The sequence below is a fragment of the Oncorhynchus mykiss genome, chromosome 7 (genome assembly GCF_057628025.1).
Source record: "Oncorhynchus mykiss isolate SJ-2025 chromosome 7, ASM5762802v1, whole genome shotgun sequence".
NCBI classification, from domain to species: domain Eukaryota; kingdom Metazoa; phylum Chordata; class Actinopteri; order Salmoniformes; family Salmonidae; genus Oncorhynchus; species Oncorhynchus mykiss.
Window position 1 is genome coordinate 62,875,249 of NC_143028.1, and position 21,212 is coordinate 62,896,460.

Genomic DNA, 21,212 nt, shown 5'->3' on the forward strand with positions numbered 1-21,212 from the left:
CTCCTATTGTTTGGTTGAATTTACATATCAATCAATAAGGTGTTATGCCTTTGGTCATGCTTGCAGATAGGGGGAGACCGTGAACATAAATTATTCCCAGTCTGATATTGACATGCAAGCGGTAGGTCACGTTCTGAAATACTGTATTCTACTTTCATATTTACAATGTTTACAAGTTCACCGTGTGTGTGTGTGTGTGTGTGTGTGTGTGTGGTACCTGTTAGATATTGTGGGAATCCTGGGACATGCTTTTGTTTGTTGTTACTAGCTAGCATGCTCTAATTGTAATGGTCACATTTGCACATTGTTAATTCACAGTTATTTCCATGCTGACAGACCATTCACAAATATACAGCCATCAACATACTGTTGTGCTGCACATCTAATGTGCTTCCTTGTGTCTATTGTCAGGTACTTACAGTTATTTTGTAACATTGTTGTCATTGTTACATGTTGTTTGATTACATTTTGATTACAAAAATACCCAGTCTGATATTGACATGTGAGTGAATCTACAGCAATCAACATAATAGATCTATGTACAACTGATGCTGTCCTTTGTCTATATCAGCGCAGAATCAATAAGGTACAGAACAGCAGGCAGGCTCAGGGTCAGGACAGGCAGACGTTCCTAAAACGGTCAGAGTCAGGCAGCTACAGAACGGTAGGCAGGCTCGGGGTCAGGGCAGGAAGAATGGTCAGAACCTGGGAAACTAGGAAACAGAACTTGAGAAAGCAGGGTAAGACCTGACAAGGCAAGACGAGCTGGCAACAGACAAACAGAGAACACAGGTATAAATACACTGGGGATAATGAGGAAGATGGGCGACATCTGGAGGGGGGTGGAGACAATGACAAAGACAGGTGAAACAGATCAGGGTGTGACAGTCTATTGTCGCAGATTAAGCTACAGACCAACTGGGACCATTGGCTGGCCTTCTTTTCTTTATTAAACAATGCAAGAGAGATCACATCTGTTATACACACACTATGTCTAAAATATCTCAAATATCTTACTGCATGTATTTTATCTGCATGTAGCACTGATACAGCTTACAGTAATACTGTAAATGAACAAAATACAGTGAACACTATAAAGGATTAGCTTGGAGGAAAACACAGATGGAGTACCTGACAATTGACTGTTTTGCATGTAATCGATACAATATTAGCAGGACTGTTTCCCTGCAAACTAAGAGTCTGATTAATGCACACACATTTCCATATTGATGGAATGAAGTTTCAATGAAATGCTTACTTACAAGTTCCTTCTCGGCAATGCAACAACAATAAGAAATAATAAAAGATAAGAATAGGAACATAAAGCAAATGGCTCATTGGAATAGAATAGACATGTCAGTATAATACAGGAAGGCAGAATTTATAGTACCCGTGTTTTGGGAAAGGGGGAATAGACCAACACTGCTGTTTTGACTAGTCAGCCATTTCGCTGTAAATCAAAATCGCAATACGTGATGATGTACTGACCATTGTGGTGTGCTGAGATGTATGTCCCTCAACGTAGTGTCTTAATTGTTGTCTCTATAATTTCTTTGTTGCTGTACTGTATTGTAATGTGGTACAATAAAACATAACACAAAAGACAAATCAGAAGAATCTCTGGACAGTGAGAATTGGACACAAATGAGTGATACACACAGCATGAATATGAAAGAAGGGATCACTATCTGGACCCAGCAATGTTGTGATGGACAGCATCCTGCATCCAGAGTCCAGCATAACATTACACATGAGGTCCCATGTAGGCTAGGAGACATGATGGTCACTCATAGACCTGGAGCATGGAGCTGGGACACACGCACACACACACACGCACTCGCACACACGCATGCATGCACACACACAAAATATATATAAACAGGAATCTATTTGGAGAGCGTTAGGGGTAAAATATAGCCCTCAGGTGAATAATGCAAGGACTGAGAGAATCTAATAAATGATATATAGTCGTAGCCTGAATAAATGATATATAATAGATGAATGCAGTCATACATTATGTACCAACCGTCATGTGAAATCGTTCGAAAAAATAATAAAGACATGCAATACACACTACCATTCAAAAGTTTGGGGTCACTTAGAAGTGTTCTTGTTTTTGAAAGAAAAGTCCTCAACTTGGCAGCTTCATTAAATAGTACCCACAAAACACAGTCTCAATGTCAACAGTGAAGAGGCGACTCTGGGATGCTGGCCTTCTAGGCAGAGTTGCAAAGAAAAAGCCATATCTCAGACTGGCAAATAAAAATAAAAGTTTAAGATGAGCAAAAGAACACAGGCACTGGACAGAGGAACTCTGGCATCTAGGAGTTGCCGCTTCACTGTTGACGTTGAGACTGGTGTTTTGCAGGTACTATTTAATGAAGCTGCCAGTTGAGGCATCTGTTACTCAAATGAAACACTCCAATGTACATGTCCTCTTGCTCAGTTGTGCACTGGGGCCTCCCGCTCCTCTTTCTATTCTGGTTAGAGACAATTTGCGCTGTTCTGTGAAGGGAGTAGTACACAGCGCTGCACGAGATCTTCAGTTTCTTAGCAATTTTTCACATGGAATAGCCTTCATTTCTGAGAACAAGAATAGACTGACGAGTTTCACAAGAAAGTTCTTTGTTTCTGGCCATTTTGAGCCTGTAATCGAACCAACAAATGCTTATGCTCCAGATACTCAACTAGTCTAAAAAAGGCAACAGTTTTCAGCTGTGCTAACATAATTTCAAACGGTTTTCTAATTGTCACGACTTCCGCCGAAGTTGGTGCCTCTCCTTGTTCGGGCAGCGTTCGACGTCACCGGCTTTTTAGTCTCCACCGATCTACATTTCTTTTTCCTTTTGTTTGGTCTTGATTGTAATGGTTTCCATTACATTATAATTTATTCCCTATTTAACCCTCTGGTTCCATCATGGTTTTGTGCGTGTTTATTGTTGTCAAGTTGTCTCGTTTATGTGCTCTGGAATTTTGTTCTCCTTAATGGATGATTGTTTATTGAGTGAAGTTACGATTATTACTCATCTCTGTGTCCTGCGCCTGACTCTGCCTTACCCACATCACCTAGACATTTGACAGAAACACGCACCTCTAATGGAGTCAGCAGGTGCACACAGCCCTCTACCTGTGGAGGAGCACTTCCTGCAGCACGCGACTATGTTGCAAAGTCTCGGTACAGCCATGGATCGCGTGCTGCAAACCATGGAACGATGGGAGAGGGGGGGTTTTCCAGCAACCCCATCATCATCACCCCAGCTCCCACAACAACCCACACCGCTGTCCACCCCTCCTTCACCTGGATCCAGTGGGATTCGGCTCACGCTCCCGAGGGTAATTGATGGAATGGCTGCCGGGTGCCAGGGGTTCCTACTCCTGCTGGAGCTCTACCTGGCAACCGCTCACCTGACTCGTATGGGACACGATAGTGTGAACGCCCTCATCTCCTGTCTGACTGGTAAAGCACTTGAATGGGCAAACGTCATTTGAGGAAGGGGAGATAGTGACATTGGACAACTATGAGGATTTCCCCCGCCGCTTCCGGGCGGTTTTCGATCATGCACCTGAAGGGAGAGCTGCGGGGGAATGTTTGTATCATCTCAGACAGGGGATGAGGAGCACACAAGACTTCGCTCTGGACTTTTGAACTCTGGCCGCCGGCGCGGCATGGAATGAGTGGGCCCTGATCGACCAATATAGGTTTAGTCTACGCGAGGATATTCGTAGGGAGCTAGCCTGCAGGGACACCACCCTTACCTTTGACCAGCTGGTGGACTTCTCCATCCGGCTGGATAACCTGTTGGCCTCCCGTGGACGTCCGGATCGGGGTCCGTCAGTTCCATCCCCCAGCACCTCCGATCCGACGCCGATGGCGCCAGGAGGGGCTGCTATGAGAGGGACCGGATGGGGGGCCATTCCCTGCACCACCTGTGGCCGGAGAGGACACACTGCTGGTCGGTGCTGGGGAGGTTCCCCAGGGAGTTGAGGTAGCAAGCAGGGAACTGGTGGATCATCCCAGGTGAGTAGGCACTCGACTCACCCATAGCTCCCTGTTGCGCACATGTGTGTATGTATAAAATGTCCTGAGTTGTCCCCGCATTACCAGCATAAGGCGCTAGTAGATTCAGGCCCAGCTGGGAACTTTATTGACCGTTCATTTGCACTTAGATTAGGGATTCCTATTGTTCCTGTTGATGTGCCCTTCCCTGTACATGCCTTAGATAGTCGTCCTTTAGGGTCGGGCTGATTAGGGAGGTCAGAGCTCTACTACGTATGATAACGCAGGAGGGTCATGAGGAGAGAATTCTCCTGCTTTCCCTGTGGTGTTGGGGCTTCCCTGGTTGACCTATCATGACCCCGCTATTTCGTGGGAACAGGGGGCTCTTAAGGGATTGTCACGTCAGTGCTCAGGGAGGTGTGTAGGTGTTTCCATAGGTGCAACTATGGTGGAGAGTCCAAACCAGGTCTCCACCATGCACATCCCCCTGAATATGCCGATTTGGCTTTCGCCTTCTGTAAGAAGAGGACGACTCTACTACCACCCCATCGACAGGGGGATTGTGCGATAAATCTCCTGGTAGGCGCAGCACTTCCCAGGAGTCAAGTGTATCCTCTGTCACAGGAGGAGACGGCGGCTATGGAAACATTTGTCTCCGAATCTCTGGGACAGGGATACATTCGGCCTTCCACTTCACCTGCCTCCTCGAGTTTCTATTTTGTGAAGAAGAAGGATTGAGTTTTATGCCCATGTATTGACTATCGAGGTATAAATCAGATCACAGTGAAGTACAGTTACCCGCTGCCTCTCATAGCCAGTGTGACAGAGTCATTGCACGGGGCGCGCTTCTTCACAAAATTGGATCTCAGGAGCACTTACAACCTGGTGCTTATCCGGGAGGGGGATGAGTGGAAGATGGCATTTAGTACCACCTCTGGGCACTATGAGTACCTCGTCATGTGGTACGGGTTGATGAATGCTCCATCAGTCTTCCAATCCTTTGTAGATGAGATTTTCAGGGACCTGCACGAGCAGGGTGTAGTGGTGTATATAGATTACATTCTAATATACTCCGCTACATGCGCCAAGCATGTGTCCCTGGTGCTTGGTCGACTGTTGGAGCATGACCTGTACATCAAGGCTGAGAAATGTCTGTTCTTCCAGCAGTCCTTCTCCTTCCTAGGATACCGCCTGTCCGAGACAGGGGTGGAAAAGGAAAATGACCACATTTCAGCCGTGCGTAATTGGCCCACTCCAACCACGGTAAAGGAGGTGCAGCGGTAAAGGAGGTGCAGCGGTTCTTAGGGTTTGCCAACTACTACCGGAGGTTTATCCGGGGCTTTGGTCAGGTAGCGGCTCCTATTACCTCTTTGCTAAAGGGCGGACTGGTGCGACTGCAGTGGGGCGGACAGGGCTTTTTGTCACCTGAAGGCTCTGTTTACCTTGGCTCCTGTACTGGCTCATCCTGATCCCTCTTTGGCATTTATAGTAGAGGTGGACGCGTCCGAGGCTGGGATAAGAGCTGTTCTCTCTCAGCGTCGGGTACGCCACCAAAGCTCCGCCCCTGTGCTTTCTTTTCGAAGAAGCTCAGCCCCGCGGAGTGAAACTATGATGTGGGGGATCGGGAGCTGTTGGTTGTTGTCAAGGCTCTGAAGGCGTGGAGGCATTGGCTTGAGGGGGCTAAACACCCTTTCCTCATTTGGACTGACCACCGCAATCTGGAGTCAAGTTGTCTCGTTTATGTGCTCTGGAATTTTGTTCTCCTTGATGGAAGATTGCTTATTGAGTAAAGTTACGATTATTACTCATCTCTGTGTCCTGCGCCTGACTCCGCCTTACCCACATCACCTAGACAATTGACACTAACGATCAATTAGCCTTTTAAAATGATCAACTTGGATTAGCTAACACAATGTGCCGTTGGAACACAGGAGTGATGGTTGCTGATATTGGGCCTCTGTACACCTATGTAGATATTCCATAACAAATCTGTTGTTTCCAGCTACAATAGTTGTTTACAACATTTAACAATGTCTACACTGTATTTCTGATATATTTTATGTTATTTTAATGGACAAAAAATGTGATTTTCTTTCAAACTTTTGAACGGTAGTGTATATGGCTACAAGGTAGGTGAGAGAGAGAAAGAGAGAGCAGATTTCATAGATAAAAAATAAACTCCCCCAGCACTGATTTAAAAACTTGATCATTGGCACAAGGTCTCAAAATGTAGAGAAGAGGAAGCTGGCATAACCGCGGGGAGAGAAGAGAAAGAGACGAGAAGTCTACACACATTACATAAAACAAGGCTGGGATTCAAAGATCACAGAGGCTCTGTACAATTTGAGTGGCAGGGTTTGAATCAGGACGGTATGCACAATTGTATGTGGCATATTACTACACAAGGCAGCAACATCACAAACCACATCACAGGATCATGACCTGGACCACAAGCCAGTTCAGAGTCACATTCTTAAATTGTGCCTCTGATCTTCGAGGTTCTAGCTGTGGTTCAGAATATCATCCCAGACACACGATTACATGGCTCTGGGTTAGTGGCTACAAGTTGTGCTGTGTTGTGTGGTGGTCCAATCAACCTGGATCAGTGTGAGAGGAGAGGAAGGCTGAGGAAGCCGTGTGTGAGGCAGGCTTTTATTGTCACGGCTTTCTTCCTGGGAAGGAGAGGCGGACCAAAACGCAGCGTGGTTATAGTTCATGGTTCTTTAATAAGAAAACTCAAACATGAACAAACTACAAAACAATAAACGTGAAAACCGTAACAGTCCTAACTGGTGCATAAAACACAGAGACAGGAAACAATCACCCACAAAATACCAAAAGAATATGGCTGCCTAAATATGGTTCCCAATCAGAGACAACAATAAACACCTGCCTCTGACTGAGAACCAATCTAGGCAACCATAGACTTACCTAGACAACTAAACTGAACACAACCCCATAAATCTACAAAAAACCCTAGACAAGAAGAAACACATAAATCACCCATATCACATCCTGGCCTAACCAAAATAATAAAGAAATCAAAGATAACTAAGGCCAGGGCGTGACATTTATAGGAGGGCATAGGAGGCAGACTGAGGGCTCTGGGTCATTGGCTACACATAGTGTTTTTTGTCAGTGTAGTGGTCTAACCTAGATGAGTGCGAGAAGAGAGAATGGCCTGCGAGATAGACTAGGGAAGCTGTGTGAGAGGGGAAGCGGTCGTGGGCCTGCATCATTAGCTATAAGTGGTATTGTGTGATGGTACAGTGGAACTTGTAGGAATGTGAGAGGAGAGGAGGGCCATGTGAAAGAACCACAGGGCCTGAGAGGCAGAGTGAAGAAGCCATACAGTATGAGAGCCAAGGCACAGAGGCAGGCTTTTAATAGAGGAGGAGGCAGATGGCCCACATTGAAAGCAGAGGGCCCTTGTGATAGTCCTCGACAGCCCTGCTAAGAACAGGGAAATTAAATTAGGAATTTAGATTCCTCAAATTAAATGTCCTGCTGATTTCCACCTTTTCTGTCTCTGTAGATATGTCCCAAATGGCACCCTATTCCCTATGTAGTGCACTTATTTTTACCATGGTCCCCTATATTGACACAGGCTCTGTCTGTGGTGCTGTGGACCTGGGGTGTGTCACACTGTACCTCAGAGACCTCTCTGATCAATACACACACATACCTGATTTTAGTCAGGATGATAAATGCTTATAATGTATTCCATTTACAGCTCTGACAGTGGGAGTCTGGGAAAGGAAGGTACCATCACACTATGGGGTCTCCTGAGGGTCATATTCAATGGGTTATGGGTGGGAAGAAACACAGAAGCACCATTATGAAACACTACACTCTCTCTTCAAGATGTCACAGTATAGCAATATGACAAATGAGGTGTAATAGAATTACCTAGCATTCATCAATACATTCTCCCCAAGGAATTTGGTCTTGAGAACAGTGTGGACCATGTCAGGTAAGGACATCGCAGTATATAAATGAATTGATTTCACTGATTTTGGACTCCAAGATCCCAAATGGCATTACTATGCAAACTAGATGTCAAGACGTCAGAATAATACTAGCTCTGATGGAAACCGAACATATTCTGAACGTGATATCATTGTTCTAAATGTAGACATTTTAATAATGAGTGTACATCTGTGTAACCACCAGGAGGAATTATCCTGGCCTTATTATTGCCACCACTGCAGCCATAAGCTCATTATTTGACAATCAGCTAAATGACAAACACACAATGTCAAACAATGAATTAATTACAGATGCATAATAAACTAGAAACTAGCCCTACTATTACCAAACTATAACCCTTATTTTGTCACTTTGTAAAGATGGACATATCGTACAGTAAAGTGGTTTGACATTCCAGAGTTCTCCTGTAAACTCTGGAGATAAATGTGCACATTAACATAGCTCTGATGAGGCCTCTGTTTGAACAGTTTAGTTTAAGTTGAATGTAATTGCACCACAGAAAACAAGTGATAAATAACAATACAGATTAACATATATATATATATTTTTTAAACGGTGTGCAGGTGTGGTTGGTCAGCCCAAGGGCTTATAAGAAAACCACACCACAAAAAACTATATTCAATACATAAGTACACAAATAAAAAAGGTTTGTTAAAACAGATAACAAAACCTACTAATTATAAATGTATAAATGAATTGATCAGTAATCACCACCACAATTTAACCCGCATTCATAAAAAAGTGATTAAATTCACATGAAATAACATCAGGATCATTACAAGGTCTTATTTCCAACAATACATTGAGATGGGATCGGTGGCTTTTTCTTATTCAACAGTTGAGTGATGATTTTCCAAGTTGACTTTTATTATTTAAAATATATTTTGGGGGATATCTGAAGTAGGTGAGTAAATTTGTTCTTATACTTTTTTTTTAATTAGCAGAATTCGGGGTAGAGGGATTTGTGATAAAAAAAAAACTAGTTGTGTTAAAAGTTTAACGGAGGATTTTTTGAGACCAGTTGTAAACCAAGGTTTCCAGAACCCTTCTGCTGCTCTCTTACATGATTTAACTAAGGGAAGTAGTGGTAGTGGTGAAATACAGAATTGAAAGATGTGAGAAAAGTCTGGTAAGCAGACGCCACATCGGCCTGATTATAAACATTTTCCCATGAAACATCAATCAATAACTACTTTTGTTAAATATTCTACATTTAATGCTACTAATCATTCCCATCGGTTCAATCCCAGCTGCCAAAGAGAAGTGGAAAGTGGTCAGAAATGTCAGTTATATAGTATACCTATATTTGTAACGGTTTTCTTCCTCTGAAGGAGAGGAGGACCAAAATGCAGCGTGGTTAGTGTTCAACATCTTTCATAATGACGATAAACGAGAACACTACAAAATCCAAAACAATAAATGTGAAAACCGAAACAGTCCTATCTGGTGCAATGACACAAAGACAGAAGACAATCACCCACAAAATACCCAAAGATCATGGCTGCCTAAATATGGTTCCCAATCAGAAACAACGACAGACAGCCTCTAATTGGGAACCATATTTAGGCAGCCAGTAGATAAAATGTACTGACATAATATTTGCAAAAGGTTTCATAAACTTTTTGAATGGCATGTTTTGGCATGTTTTGTTGTGGTATTTTCTGCTGGTCCTTGCAGAATATGATCATCATTATGTTTATCATAATAATAAGTATTTACAGAATAATCCATTCCAATGACAGTTGCTTTAGTTTGTATTTATTATCCCTCTAGTGGGCAAAGTTTGAAAATAGTCCAGCAGACCTACATTTTGTCAGGGTCCCTGCAATTCGAGATCCTTGAGACGTCCCTATCCCATAGAAGTTTAAATGTAACATGGTTAAAAGACGCTGCATGGTCAATCTGTCCTCTGCATTGGCTGTGCAGCACTTACGGTGATATAGCCTCTGCAGAAGTCAGGGCATTCGTACTTCTTGTGCTTCACGAAGCAGCGCAGAGCTGTTGAGCTGAGCTGGTGTGAAGGAAGTTGTCAAGGAAGTGAGTTTGTGTTTATACAGGACCTCATGCCCTCACCTACTGTCAACCAATCATGTCAATGCGGAGCTTTACGGAGCCCTCCGCATTGTTAGAGACAATTTATGCTTGATGTGGTCAAAGAGGTCAAAGAGTCGGTATGGAGAGTATGACGCAGTTACATGGCATGCAGAGGCCAAATTGAGCTCCTCTGTATTTTGTAACAATGCAGAGGTCTCCTAATAGCTCTGAATTGACATGATTGGTTGATGGTAGGTGTGTGTGTGTGTGTGTGTGTGTGTGTGGGGGGGGGGGGGGGGGTCCTGCATAAACACAAACCGACTTCCTTGACAACTTCCTTCACAACAGCTCTGCTCAACAGCTCGCAAGGCAAGAACTATGAATGCCCAGATTTCTGCAGAGGCCATATCTATGGGTTTAATATCATGCCAAATGTATTGTGAACACACAGCATGCATGTTGTATTCGTGTATCATCTGTACAAATAAGTACGAATCCATAAATGTAAATCACCAATCCATAAATGTAAATCACCAATCCATAAATGTAAATCACCAATCCACAAATGTAAATCACCAATCCACAAATGTAAATCACTTTTCACAAATGTAAACCACTTTACACAAATGCAAATCACCATCCACAAATGCAATTCACTATCCACAAACACCTTTTGATTTGTATTTGTAAATGGATATATTCCTTTCTAATTTTTTATAACTGCAAATATGTAGGTAATTTCCAAGGGCCTTAAGTAAAATGACTGCCATAAATGTTTGCACATAGGAGAGATAATGCGCAAACATGACAGATATGGCAAACCTGCTACTCCACATTTGTAGGCGTTAAAGTAAACCAGATTTTTGACAGGGATTTGACGAGAAGAAAAAGACACGAGTAGACAGCACTTTGTAGTCGTAGAAAAAAAGTTATCACGCGTAGAAAACAATTTGTAGTTGTAGAAAAATAGTTATCACCAGTAGAAAGCGACTTGTATAAAAATAAGAACTTGATACAATGTTTTAGTGTTGCTGTAGGTTTATTAGAATTCCAAAAGACGGCGCTAGGATCCAGCGTCCCGAGCTCTGATTTTCCCTCCCGACCGTGCAGCTCGATCTATTCTAAACGGTCCGCCAGAACCCTCACACGCATGCCGCTACTTCCTGGATGGAAGAATGGAACGCTTCCAACGCTGCCCTTGCCTTTGCAACATTCTCTCTACAATCAATCTAAGTGACCGCGCGAGTCACCGCTGAAAGGACGAACACATACAATCAGTATTAATCGAACACTTTCTCTTCAAGTTTACGAAATTGAGTCGGACTCGTTTACTTTTCCTCTAGGATTGACTTTTTCGTGAAAAGAAAGCCTGTCTGCATGTGGCGGACTATCACAACTATTTATCTGCGGTCCGCATCCATATATATTCTTCGAAACATATGCTGAATTTGTTTCAATTGAATTACTATCAAACTAAACTCAATTTGGGGTTGCAGTTGTTTTCAAATCCTATGTGGTTTACGTGTGTTTTCTGCATTCAAGTTTATGTAATTTTGTAGACCTCAAACTTTGTCACCCGTTGCCTTCTGTTGCTCTCGATGACTATTCTGACATGCGGCGAATACTGGAATCTAGCCACTGGTGGACCTTATCCTTCATGTTTTCAGCGTTGGCCATGTTTACCCACTGCTATCCTGGTAAGTCGTTGCATGGTTTGCAATATTGTATTATATTTGACAATGTTCATTGCAGTGTGTGTCATGCATATGTAGGAAACAATGTTCTGATATGTGTCATGTAGTCAAGGGAAATAACATTGCCAATGTTATGTTACCCCAATCACGAAAAGATAACAGGACGAGAAGACTTGCTGCTATAGCTACTGCCGCACGCATGGAAGAGATGACATTCATCCTACATACATAATGCGACTGAAATGGGCTACTCCTGTCAGCAATTCAACAGAATTAAAATTACATGACCTCGAATGGAGAAGAATGAGTCTATGCGTACATCATGTTTAACCTGTTGTAACCACAGATGGGGAATATTACGCTATAAAATGTTCTAATGGTTTCAGTAAACCACCCGAGAAGATTTTGCGCGATTTTTAGCTCATACAGAAGGTGACAGGGCGTCAGTGTCTGTCCGGTACTTTAGCAGGTCTGATCGATGCACACATAGAGTATGTAGTGATGTAACAGTGGGACTGGAACCTGGCCGGTGTCCAGAGAACGAATCGAGGGATCACGTCTCCTAAATTCCTTCGCTCCCGCGCATGGCCGTCCAGAGCCGAGGTTTTAATGCACCATCAAAGCCTACGACTTTGATAGGCTAGGCTATAATTCTGAGTGCAAAACATAAACAATGGCATGTTTGAGTGCATATAGCCTTTAAGTACACACACACTTAATGGAGCAGTTCAGTCCTTTACTCGTGTGAATGGTGAATAGGACGACACAGCCTAGATAATACTAGGCATTCAGAGAAATACAAAATTACCTACTGATGGTGTCCATATAATTCAGCACTAAAGGCTAACATTGGTTGTTGAGTACAGACTTCTCAACTTGAGAATATGGTTGCAAACCAAGGGGATGCATTCATGCCATTACATTGCTGCAATGTGTGGTTTCTAGATTAAGCAGTGTATCATAGTTGATGACCTTGATGGAAAGTTACAAACGCCCCTTGTGAACTTTAAATAAAATATGCATGTCATCTTATTACAGCCTCATAGCTACATTGTTATAACATGGTACTTGTGTTTTCACCTGTTGTCTGCACAGCTGCACTCTAAGTTCAACTCTGCTATTCTTTGCTCCCACCTCCTCAGTATAAGAGGCTGAACAAGTCACATATTGAGATTCAGTCATCAATCATGTAATAGTTTCCCAATGTGATTGTAGTGTTGGTCCCATAGGAGCTTTTCAGGCCGAGGGGTGAGAGATGAAGAGGTGAGGGATGAGAGAGAGAACAGTAATAACATCTTCTAGGACAAAATCAGGGAGGGGCTCAGCCACTGGACAGACTAATGATACTGCTGCCATGGATGTGCATATCTTAAAAAACATTACTCAAGATTCACACAGAAGAGTTACATGGTTTCAGTTTCCATAAGTTGTGTCCAGTCTGTCACAGGTCCTATTCAGCAGGTCACTCACAGCCACATAGAACTGAAGTTCAACCATCCAGAATATTTATCTGTCAAGATGATCACCATATCCCCCTGGTCACATCTGGTTTGCACCGTCTGCATCCCATCACCTGTCCAATCAGCACCCAAGCTACAGAGATGAGGAAGAAAAGCAGGAGGATTATGGTACTGTCTGAGACACATTCAGATTAGATCCCATATTCATAAAGTGTCTCAGAGTGTGAGTCCTCAACCCCCTGTCCATATAATCTTATTTATGATGATCTAAAAGGCCAAACAGATTCTAGATCATTCAGGACTCCTACTCTGAGATACTTTATGCAGTTCCAGACCTCCAGAGAGAGAGGAGAGCCATACTCTAGCCAGGAGGATATGCTCTGCGTTCCATCCACTCTCCTCCTTAAACTTCATTAGAACAGTGATGAATGTCCAGGCAAGGCACTCTTACTAAAGGACTAATACTGCTGCACTCAAGGACTCAGACATATCAATGACTGTCCTCTGTCTCCACCCCCTTCTCCATCAATCTCTCCCTGATGTGAGCTATCAAGTTAGCTGAATTTACGGCTGAAGAGTCGGTAGCTACTGCTCTGGGTGGGTAGAGGGCAGTATGGAGAATTGAAAGGGTAATTCTCTGGCTGCGTTTTTTCTGATATACATCCTGCCCTTTCTCTGCCTCCTCATGGTGTCTTTTGACTGTGATTTTAATGTGCTATTGTTGCTGTTATTCAGTCAATGTAGATGGTCTTTGGCATTTAAAGACCTAGTCCCCATAAAATGTTTGTCCTGTTATTGTGGGAATATCCCTAATGGATGGGTAATGTTAATGTGTTCATTTTCAATAAGTCTGAGCTGTATAGTACATAATGTGTTGTTGTGATGGAATGCTATGAGGAGATGGTTCACAGCACTTCCAAGTTCAAACAGTCTCAGAAAGAGGCACGTTCTTGTCACTGATGATGTTTACTCTTTTACTACTGTAGGCTATTGTCTTTCTCTGCAAGACCCTCTCAACATTTTCTAACACAGTAACCCCTCTATTGATTTGGTTTGATAGATATACTCTTTCACTATATTATTAGAGCAAAGCTGAAACCAAGCTACAGTATTTCATCCCATGTTTAAACAAAGCAGTGTTCATGTCTGAAGTCCTTCACTGGTTACACAGCACCTTCACCTCCCCTCACATCAAACAATGGAGTGATTGAAGCATTTTGCTACAATCGCAAAACCATGTGTATGTGACAAATAACATTTGATTTGATTTGAAGCATAATGGAGGATTTGGTACTCTCGGTAATCCAAGCTGTTCTCTGTATAGATGAGGGAGCAAAAAGTATGTTTTTTTAAATACTGACAAATAGAAATCAAGGTGCCAGTCACATAGGAGTACAGTACATACAAGCCCTGTCTTAAATGCATGTCTGAAGTGAAAAAAGCACATCTTATATTTTGGTATTTGGCAAGGTTACTACTGTTTTGCCTCTGTTGATTTGATCGACCCTATGCTGTCCTTAGATGCAACAGTCTCTTGATGTTGGCAGTGTTTAGAAGGTTCCAGAGTCTTTTTGATATGGCCCAGCTCTGCTGAGAGAGTTAAGCGCAGTGAAAGGTCTTTCTGCTAATGGAAATCTCAACACAGAATCTGTTTCCCACTTGTTTAAAGGAGGCTAGAGTAAAATGGAGGGTTGTTGATTTATTTTGACTTGGAAGGGTTGGGTTTTCCAAGGACATGATTCTCCTCTGTTTTGGAATTCTGTTTGTGTTCTATTGTTATATGTTTCCGTGACATGAGAGTTTCTTATGTAAGTGATATTTAAGGAGACTTAAATTCAATGTGTGCTTTATATAGTATACATCAAATTAACCTGATATTGTGTATGCGTGTCTTAGCTGTGTCTAAGGCATTGTGAAGTGTTTGCGTGTGTGTGCACAGCTGTGTGTCTGCATGTGCTCTCCATCCTATGATTGTGTGTGTATGTTTGTTTTCCATACTATTAGTTGATGACAGGGAAAGGCTGAACCTGTACAGAGTGTTGTGATGTGGCAGTCTGACAGACTGATTGCTAAGACGGCAAAACAGCCATACACACACACACACACACACACACACACACAATACCTTGAAGCTGCAATCCTTAATGGTGAAACTGCCACGTTTGATAATACAACAACTAAGAAGTTACTGCAAACAATGAACACCGTTTTTTCCACCGTTAGACATCATTGCACAAGTGATCGAACAGCACAATATGTACTGCATTGTTTTTTACCATGCTGCGTGCTCCTCGGCAACAAAAACAATAACAATGGTGGTGGTGCGGCCAGTGGCGCAGATCCTTCGTGGATCTCGGCTTTAAGGAGCTCTTGTAAACAGCCTACAGACATTCTTTGTTTAATGCAATACTGTGTATTTCGTTCTTTGTAGTGTCTGCTTCCCTCATGCCTAATGAGGCCTAAGCTCTGTTGTGTTTGAGTGGCTGCCAATATAATGAAATCAGAAAGGGATCGTTCTTCCTCCCCATCACGTCTCTGCCGCTCTCTCCTCTCCAATCCCTGACCTGCATATTGAGAGGTAGTAAATCATTTAACTGAAAGCCAAAGGGATCGATAAAACAAAGGCATTAAAAGTAATTGGACACATCGATCGAAATGCACATTTTTCTATCGGAGATCAGTTGGTCATTCTTTCATGTCTCTTCCATGCCGAAACAGAAACACAGTTCACCATACTTTATCAGTAGGAACCTCAAAAGAGATGTAACCAAGCTTTCCGTCTTTGGAATCAAAATTGTGGTCTGGTGATTTATGCTAGCTATTGTTGTGTTTCCTCCAGAAGAATGGATTTTCCAAAGACTGGCTTTGAAGGTTAGTGACACCATGACTCACCTTGTGGAAAGCAAGTCTTTTCAGGAATACCACAGTCCTCTTATTAACCGTTCCAAATAGTTTGTCTTGCCTTAGCAAACTCTTCTCTTCTCTGTGGAGCCAGATGGTAACCCCTGAACTGGACAAGTGGAAAGCCCTGCCTACTCTGTCTGTTTTGATTTGAATAAAAATAAATATTACCAAGGCAACAGCAGACCTAGAATTGCTCAAAGTATCTATATGCTACTCGTTAATTTTCTAAATTTGACTATGCAGTGTACATGTATTAACCGTAAAACACATGGAGGAATTAAAGATTCTGTTCAACATGAGGTTATGGCACTCAACCACACTGTCACCTGAGGGTATGTACAGTAGGCCTATCTTTCACAGAATGATGCAATATGGGAGTTGGAATGAAGTGTAGAATTATCTTGCTGAAAGCTACGAACAATGGAGTACACAGTTCAGTAGTTAAGTGCATTCCTCCCCAACACAATTTGTGAGTGTTGCTTGAGGGACAGGTGTAATGAAATGAACATCTTAGCCTGAGACCTCAAGCCTGGCATGTCTCTGACTGTAAACACACACCACAGCAAACAAACTGAGTTGATTTCTGTTGATTTGATATCCTTGTTTTCCTAGTAGAAGGCCTCTACAGTTGAAGTCGGAAGTTTACATACACTTAGGTTGGAGTTATTAAAACTTGTTTTTCAACCACTCCACAAATTTCTTGTTAACAAACTATAGTTTTGGCAAGTCGGTTAGGACATCTACTTTGTGCATGACACGTGTTTGTAGGGAAAAGGGGGAGGCTTGCAAGCCGAAGAACACCATCCCAACCGTGAAGCACGAGGGTGGCAGCATCATGTTGTGGGGGTGCATTGCTGCAGGAGGGACTGGTGCACATCACAAAATAGATCACATCATGAGGAAAGGAACATTATGTGGATATATTGAAGCAACATCTCAAGACATCAGTCAGGAAGTTAAAGCTTGGTCACATATGGGTCTTCCAAATTGACAATGACACCAAGCATACTTCCAAAGTTGTGGCAAAATGCCTTAAGGACAACAAAGTGGCCATCACAAAGCCCTGACGGTAATCCTATAGAAAATTTGTGGGCAGAACTGAAAAAGCGTGTGGGAGCAAGGAGGCCTACAAACCTGACTCTGTTACACCATCTCTGTCAGGAAGAATGTGCCAAAATTCACCCAACTTATTGTGGGAAGCTTTTGGAAGGCTACCCAAAATGTTTGACCCACATTTTAAAGGCAATGCTACCAAATACTAATTGAGTGTATGTAAACTTCTGACCCACTGGGAATGTGATGAATGAAATAAAAGCTGAAATAAATAATTCTTTGCAAAAAGCAATTTCTCAAGCAATAATTATGTCAGAGTGGGGAGGGTAAAACTGAAAAGTAGCTATTATTGGCAGAGAGGTTTGGAAGTCTATTAACAAATGTGCCGCCTAGTGATAGCACCAAGCAGGTCAAAACTCCATCCCACCAAAACAGACTGAAATTTCAGGCAGCCTTTTTAAAAATAAACATTATCATAATGTACTTTGAGACATGCGGCCTGCTGTACTTCCAAGGCCGAGAGACCCTACGTTGGACGTGTATTATTTGTCACATGCTTCGTAAACAACAGGTGTAGACTAACAGTAAAATGCTTACTTACAGGACCTTTTCCAGTTATGCAGAGTTAAAGATGGAAATTATGGTGGAGACATTATGTACAAAGAAAGTTAAGATTAGCGTAGAAAAACCCTCACACAAAATAGCAGAATTGGTCAGGAGCCCTTAAAGGCGTTGGCATGCTTCGGTTTGGGTGGCACCTAGCCGAGTGTACTTGCATACTCCCTTAAAAGATGTTCACTTGAAAAACAAAAAGAAAGGAGGGAACGTGACAATATTACCCCGGGACATTGGAGGGCGATGAGCTGGTCATAGCCATCTACGGCCTTTACAAGGAAGAGACGCGCAGGAGAATATATTAGTGACACAGAGAGACACTTAACTGGGATCTTCAAGATTTGCTTTACCTAGCAAGACATATAGGCACGAGACAGATGTAGGGGCGTACTGCCGGGAGAGCGATGGTGGGGTGTTTCAAGAGTTCTTTTGGATCCAAACTGCTGCAGAAGACCCTCAATTTACCACCACCTGCTGTTCTGCCATGTACCACACTTCACTTTTTCTAATTTCCCTTGTTACGGCATACATGTATGCAACTCTATATGGGAAATACAATTTTATCAAGGCTTTTGGAATATGGTTCCTGGAAAAGGGTATGGTGTTTTATTGTTGTTGACCAAATAGGCAATATTTTATATCTGACATAGTCTCTTGTTACCTCTCATTCACAGGTGTCCATGTCAATGAACCTGGGTGTACCTACAGTCGTGGCCAAAAGTTTTGAGAATTACACAAATATTAATTTTCACAAAGTCTGCTGCCTCAGTTTGTATGATGGAAATTTGCATATACTCCAGAATGTTATGAAGAGTGATCAGATGAATTGCAATTAATTGCAAAGTCCCTTGTTGCCATTCAAATGAACTGAATCCTCCAAAAACATTTCCACTGTATTTTATCCCTGCCATAAAAGGACCAGCTGACATCATGTCAGTGATTCTCTCGTTAACACAGGTGTGAATGTTGATTAGGACAAGGCTGGAGATCACTCTGTCATGCTGATTGAGTTCGAATAACAGACTGGAAGCTTCAAAAAGAGGGTGGTGCTTGGAATCATTGTTCTTCCTCTGTCAAACATGGTTACCTGCAAGGAAACATGTGCCGTCATCATTGCTTTGCACAAAAAGGGCTTCACAGGCAAGGATATTACTGCCAGTAAGATTACACCTAAATCAACCATTTATTGGATCATCAAGAACTTCAAGGAGAGCGGTTCAGTTGTTGTGAAGAAGGCTTCAAGGTGCCAAAGAAAGTCCAGCAAGCGCCAGGACCATCTCCTAAAGTTGATTCAGCTGCGGGATCGGGGCACCACCAGTACAAAGCTTGCTCAGGAATGGCAGCAGGCAGGTGTGAGTGCATCTGCACGCACAGTGAGGCGAAGACTTTTGGAGGATGGCCTGGTGTCAAGAAGGGCAGCAAAGAAGCCACTTCTCTCCAGGAAAAACATCAGGGACAGACTGATATTCTGCAAAAGGTACAGGGATTGGACTGCTGTGGACTGGAGTAAAGTAATTTTTCTGATGAAACCCCTTTCCGATTGTTTGGGGCATCAGGAAAAAAGCTTGTCCGGAGAAGACAAGGTGAGGGCTACCATCAGTCCTGTGTCATAACAACAGTAAAGCATCCTGAGACCATTCATGTGTGGGGTTGCTTCTCAGCCAAGGGTGTGGGCTCACTCACAATTTTGCCTAAGAACACAGCCATGAATAAAGAATGGTACCAACACATCCTCCGAGAGCAACTTCTCCCAACCATCCAGGAACAGTTTGGTGACGAACAATGCCTTTTCCAGCATGATGGAGCACCTTTCCATAAGGCAAAAGTGACCGCAACTATCGTTTTCATAGTTATAGAGAATGCATTTGGCATCATGACTGCAAGGATGGATGGGCCAATCTAGTGTACCCCTGAAAAGGCTAAGGACATTGTGAAGGCATGTGTGTCCCTCCACAACTACCTGTCCTCCACGGATGAAGCTCATGAGCTGAATGCAAGATACGTGCTTCCTGCTTTTGGTGACATGACCCTCCCTTCTGGCATCTACCAACCTGGAGAGTGGAGCAGAGTTGTGGCAGGGGACAACAATCTCCAAGAGCCAGGGAGACTCTCGTGCCAGGGCGACACTGCTTGCAAGTGAAACAAGAAACAAGCTCAGGGACTTCTTCCTCTCCCTCCCTGGACCTGTGCCATTGCAGGAAGACATGGTAAGGATAGGACAACTCAACCCAAGGCCAGCTAATCATGCAGAATAGGCCTATGTTAGGTCTATGTACTGCTCAACCACACACACCCATGATGGACACACACAGACTCACAGTTCTTCTTTGTGTGCACTGTGAACCAAAGTACTTTGTACTAAAATTATTTTTGATCTTGTTAATTAAATGAAACTTGATTATATCTCACTGTGCTTTAATATTATATTTAAGATTAAGATTAGATTGAACTACACCACACAAGTAGAAGACAGCCTGTAAAGTCTGTGAAACACAGCTCTTCTCAATGTTGTCAACACTTGATGTTCAAAAATAACGCATTGAAACACCTTGTATTGAGATGAAGAAACAGAGCTTTTTTAGTACACAAAAATAAACCTTTATTCTTTCATCTGGGCTCTGAAAATAAACCACAATACAACACAGAAGTGTCTGCTGAGAACAGACATGTAAACAACACGTGTCAATTAAATATAATTAAAGTGTCAGACAAATGTAATTATTTGTACATTACAAATGTCTGCGAAAAAACAGACGTAAACAACAAAAGTGTAAAACATGAAAGTGTCTGACTCCTGAGATGTCTGAACAACACCAGAACATTGTTAATTTCACTGTGGTCCCAGTCGTTTGTTCCATGTCCTCTTCCTGAAGTCACGCTTGAAGTCATTCAGCTGGTGATCGAATTCCTCCCAGTTTTGTTGATATTTCATCCATGAAATCTGCTGTAGGTGCCATGGCCCTGTGAAGAGAGGGGGAAATTAGAGGAGTGTCTGTGGAGAGCAGTGTGGTGAAGAAAGGGAATCATAGGGAATAAAGGAGGAGAGTCTGAAATGTTTTACCTCTGGGACAAGTTGTTGGCTCGGTGCACGACCGGAGTCTACAGCTCTTTTCTTCCTTCTCACACCCCTGCTACTACTGCTGCTGCTCTGTGGCATTAGTGAGGAGTAGGTCTTGGAGGTGGGCCCAGGATAGAGCTTCCTAGGTCCGGCATGGAGATGGTTTCCCATTCTGCACTGCAGTTCAGTGTGGGATATGGGCTGGGGGGCGTTGAACAGGTAGTGCTGGGTTGCAGAGTACAAAAGCTGGTGCTGTCCCCATTCACTGGTGTTTGCCTTTTTGAAAAATAAAGAAATTACAGGGCTATTTAGTACACATATCCAAACCATCCAAAAGTATCAATGAACCATGTATCAAATATCATTAACTCAGACTACAATTAACTACAATGTTTCAAACCTTTCAA

General features: G+C 42.8%; 1 protein-coding gene across 1 annotated transcript in view; it reads left to right on the top strand.

The window, feature by feature from the left end:
- The first annotated feature begins 10,897 nt into the window (after nucleotides 1-10,897).
- The window catches only part of LOC110528344 (receptor-type tyrosine-protein phosphatase gamma), a 218,773-nt gene continuing 208,458 nt past the window's right edge, over nucleotides 10,898-21,212 (top strand). Inside the window, exon 1 of the mRNA XM_036983922.2 lies at nucleotides 10,898-11,718. Within this exon, the coding sequence (XP_036839817.2) occupies nucleotides 11,634-11,718 (85 nt within the window). The 5' untranslated portion in view covers nucleotides 10,898-11,633. The remainder of the gene's footprint in view (nucleotides 11,719-21,212) is intronic.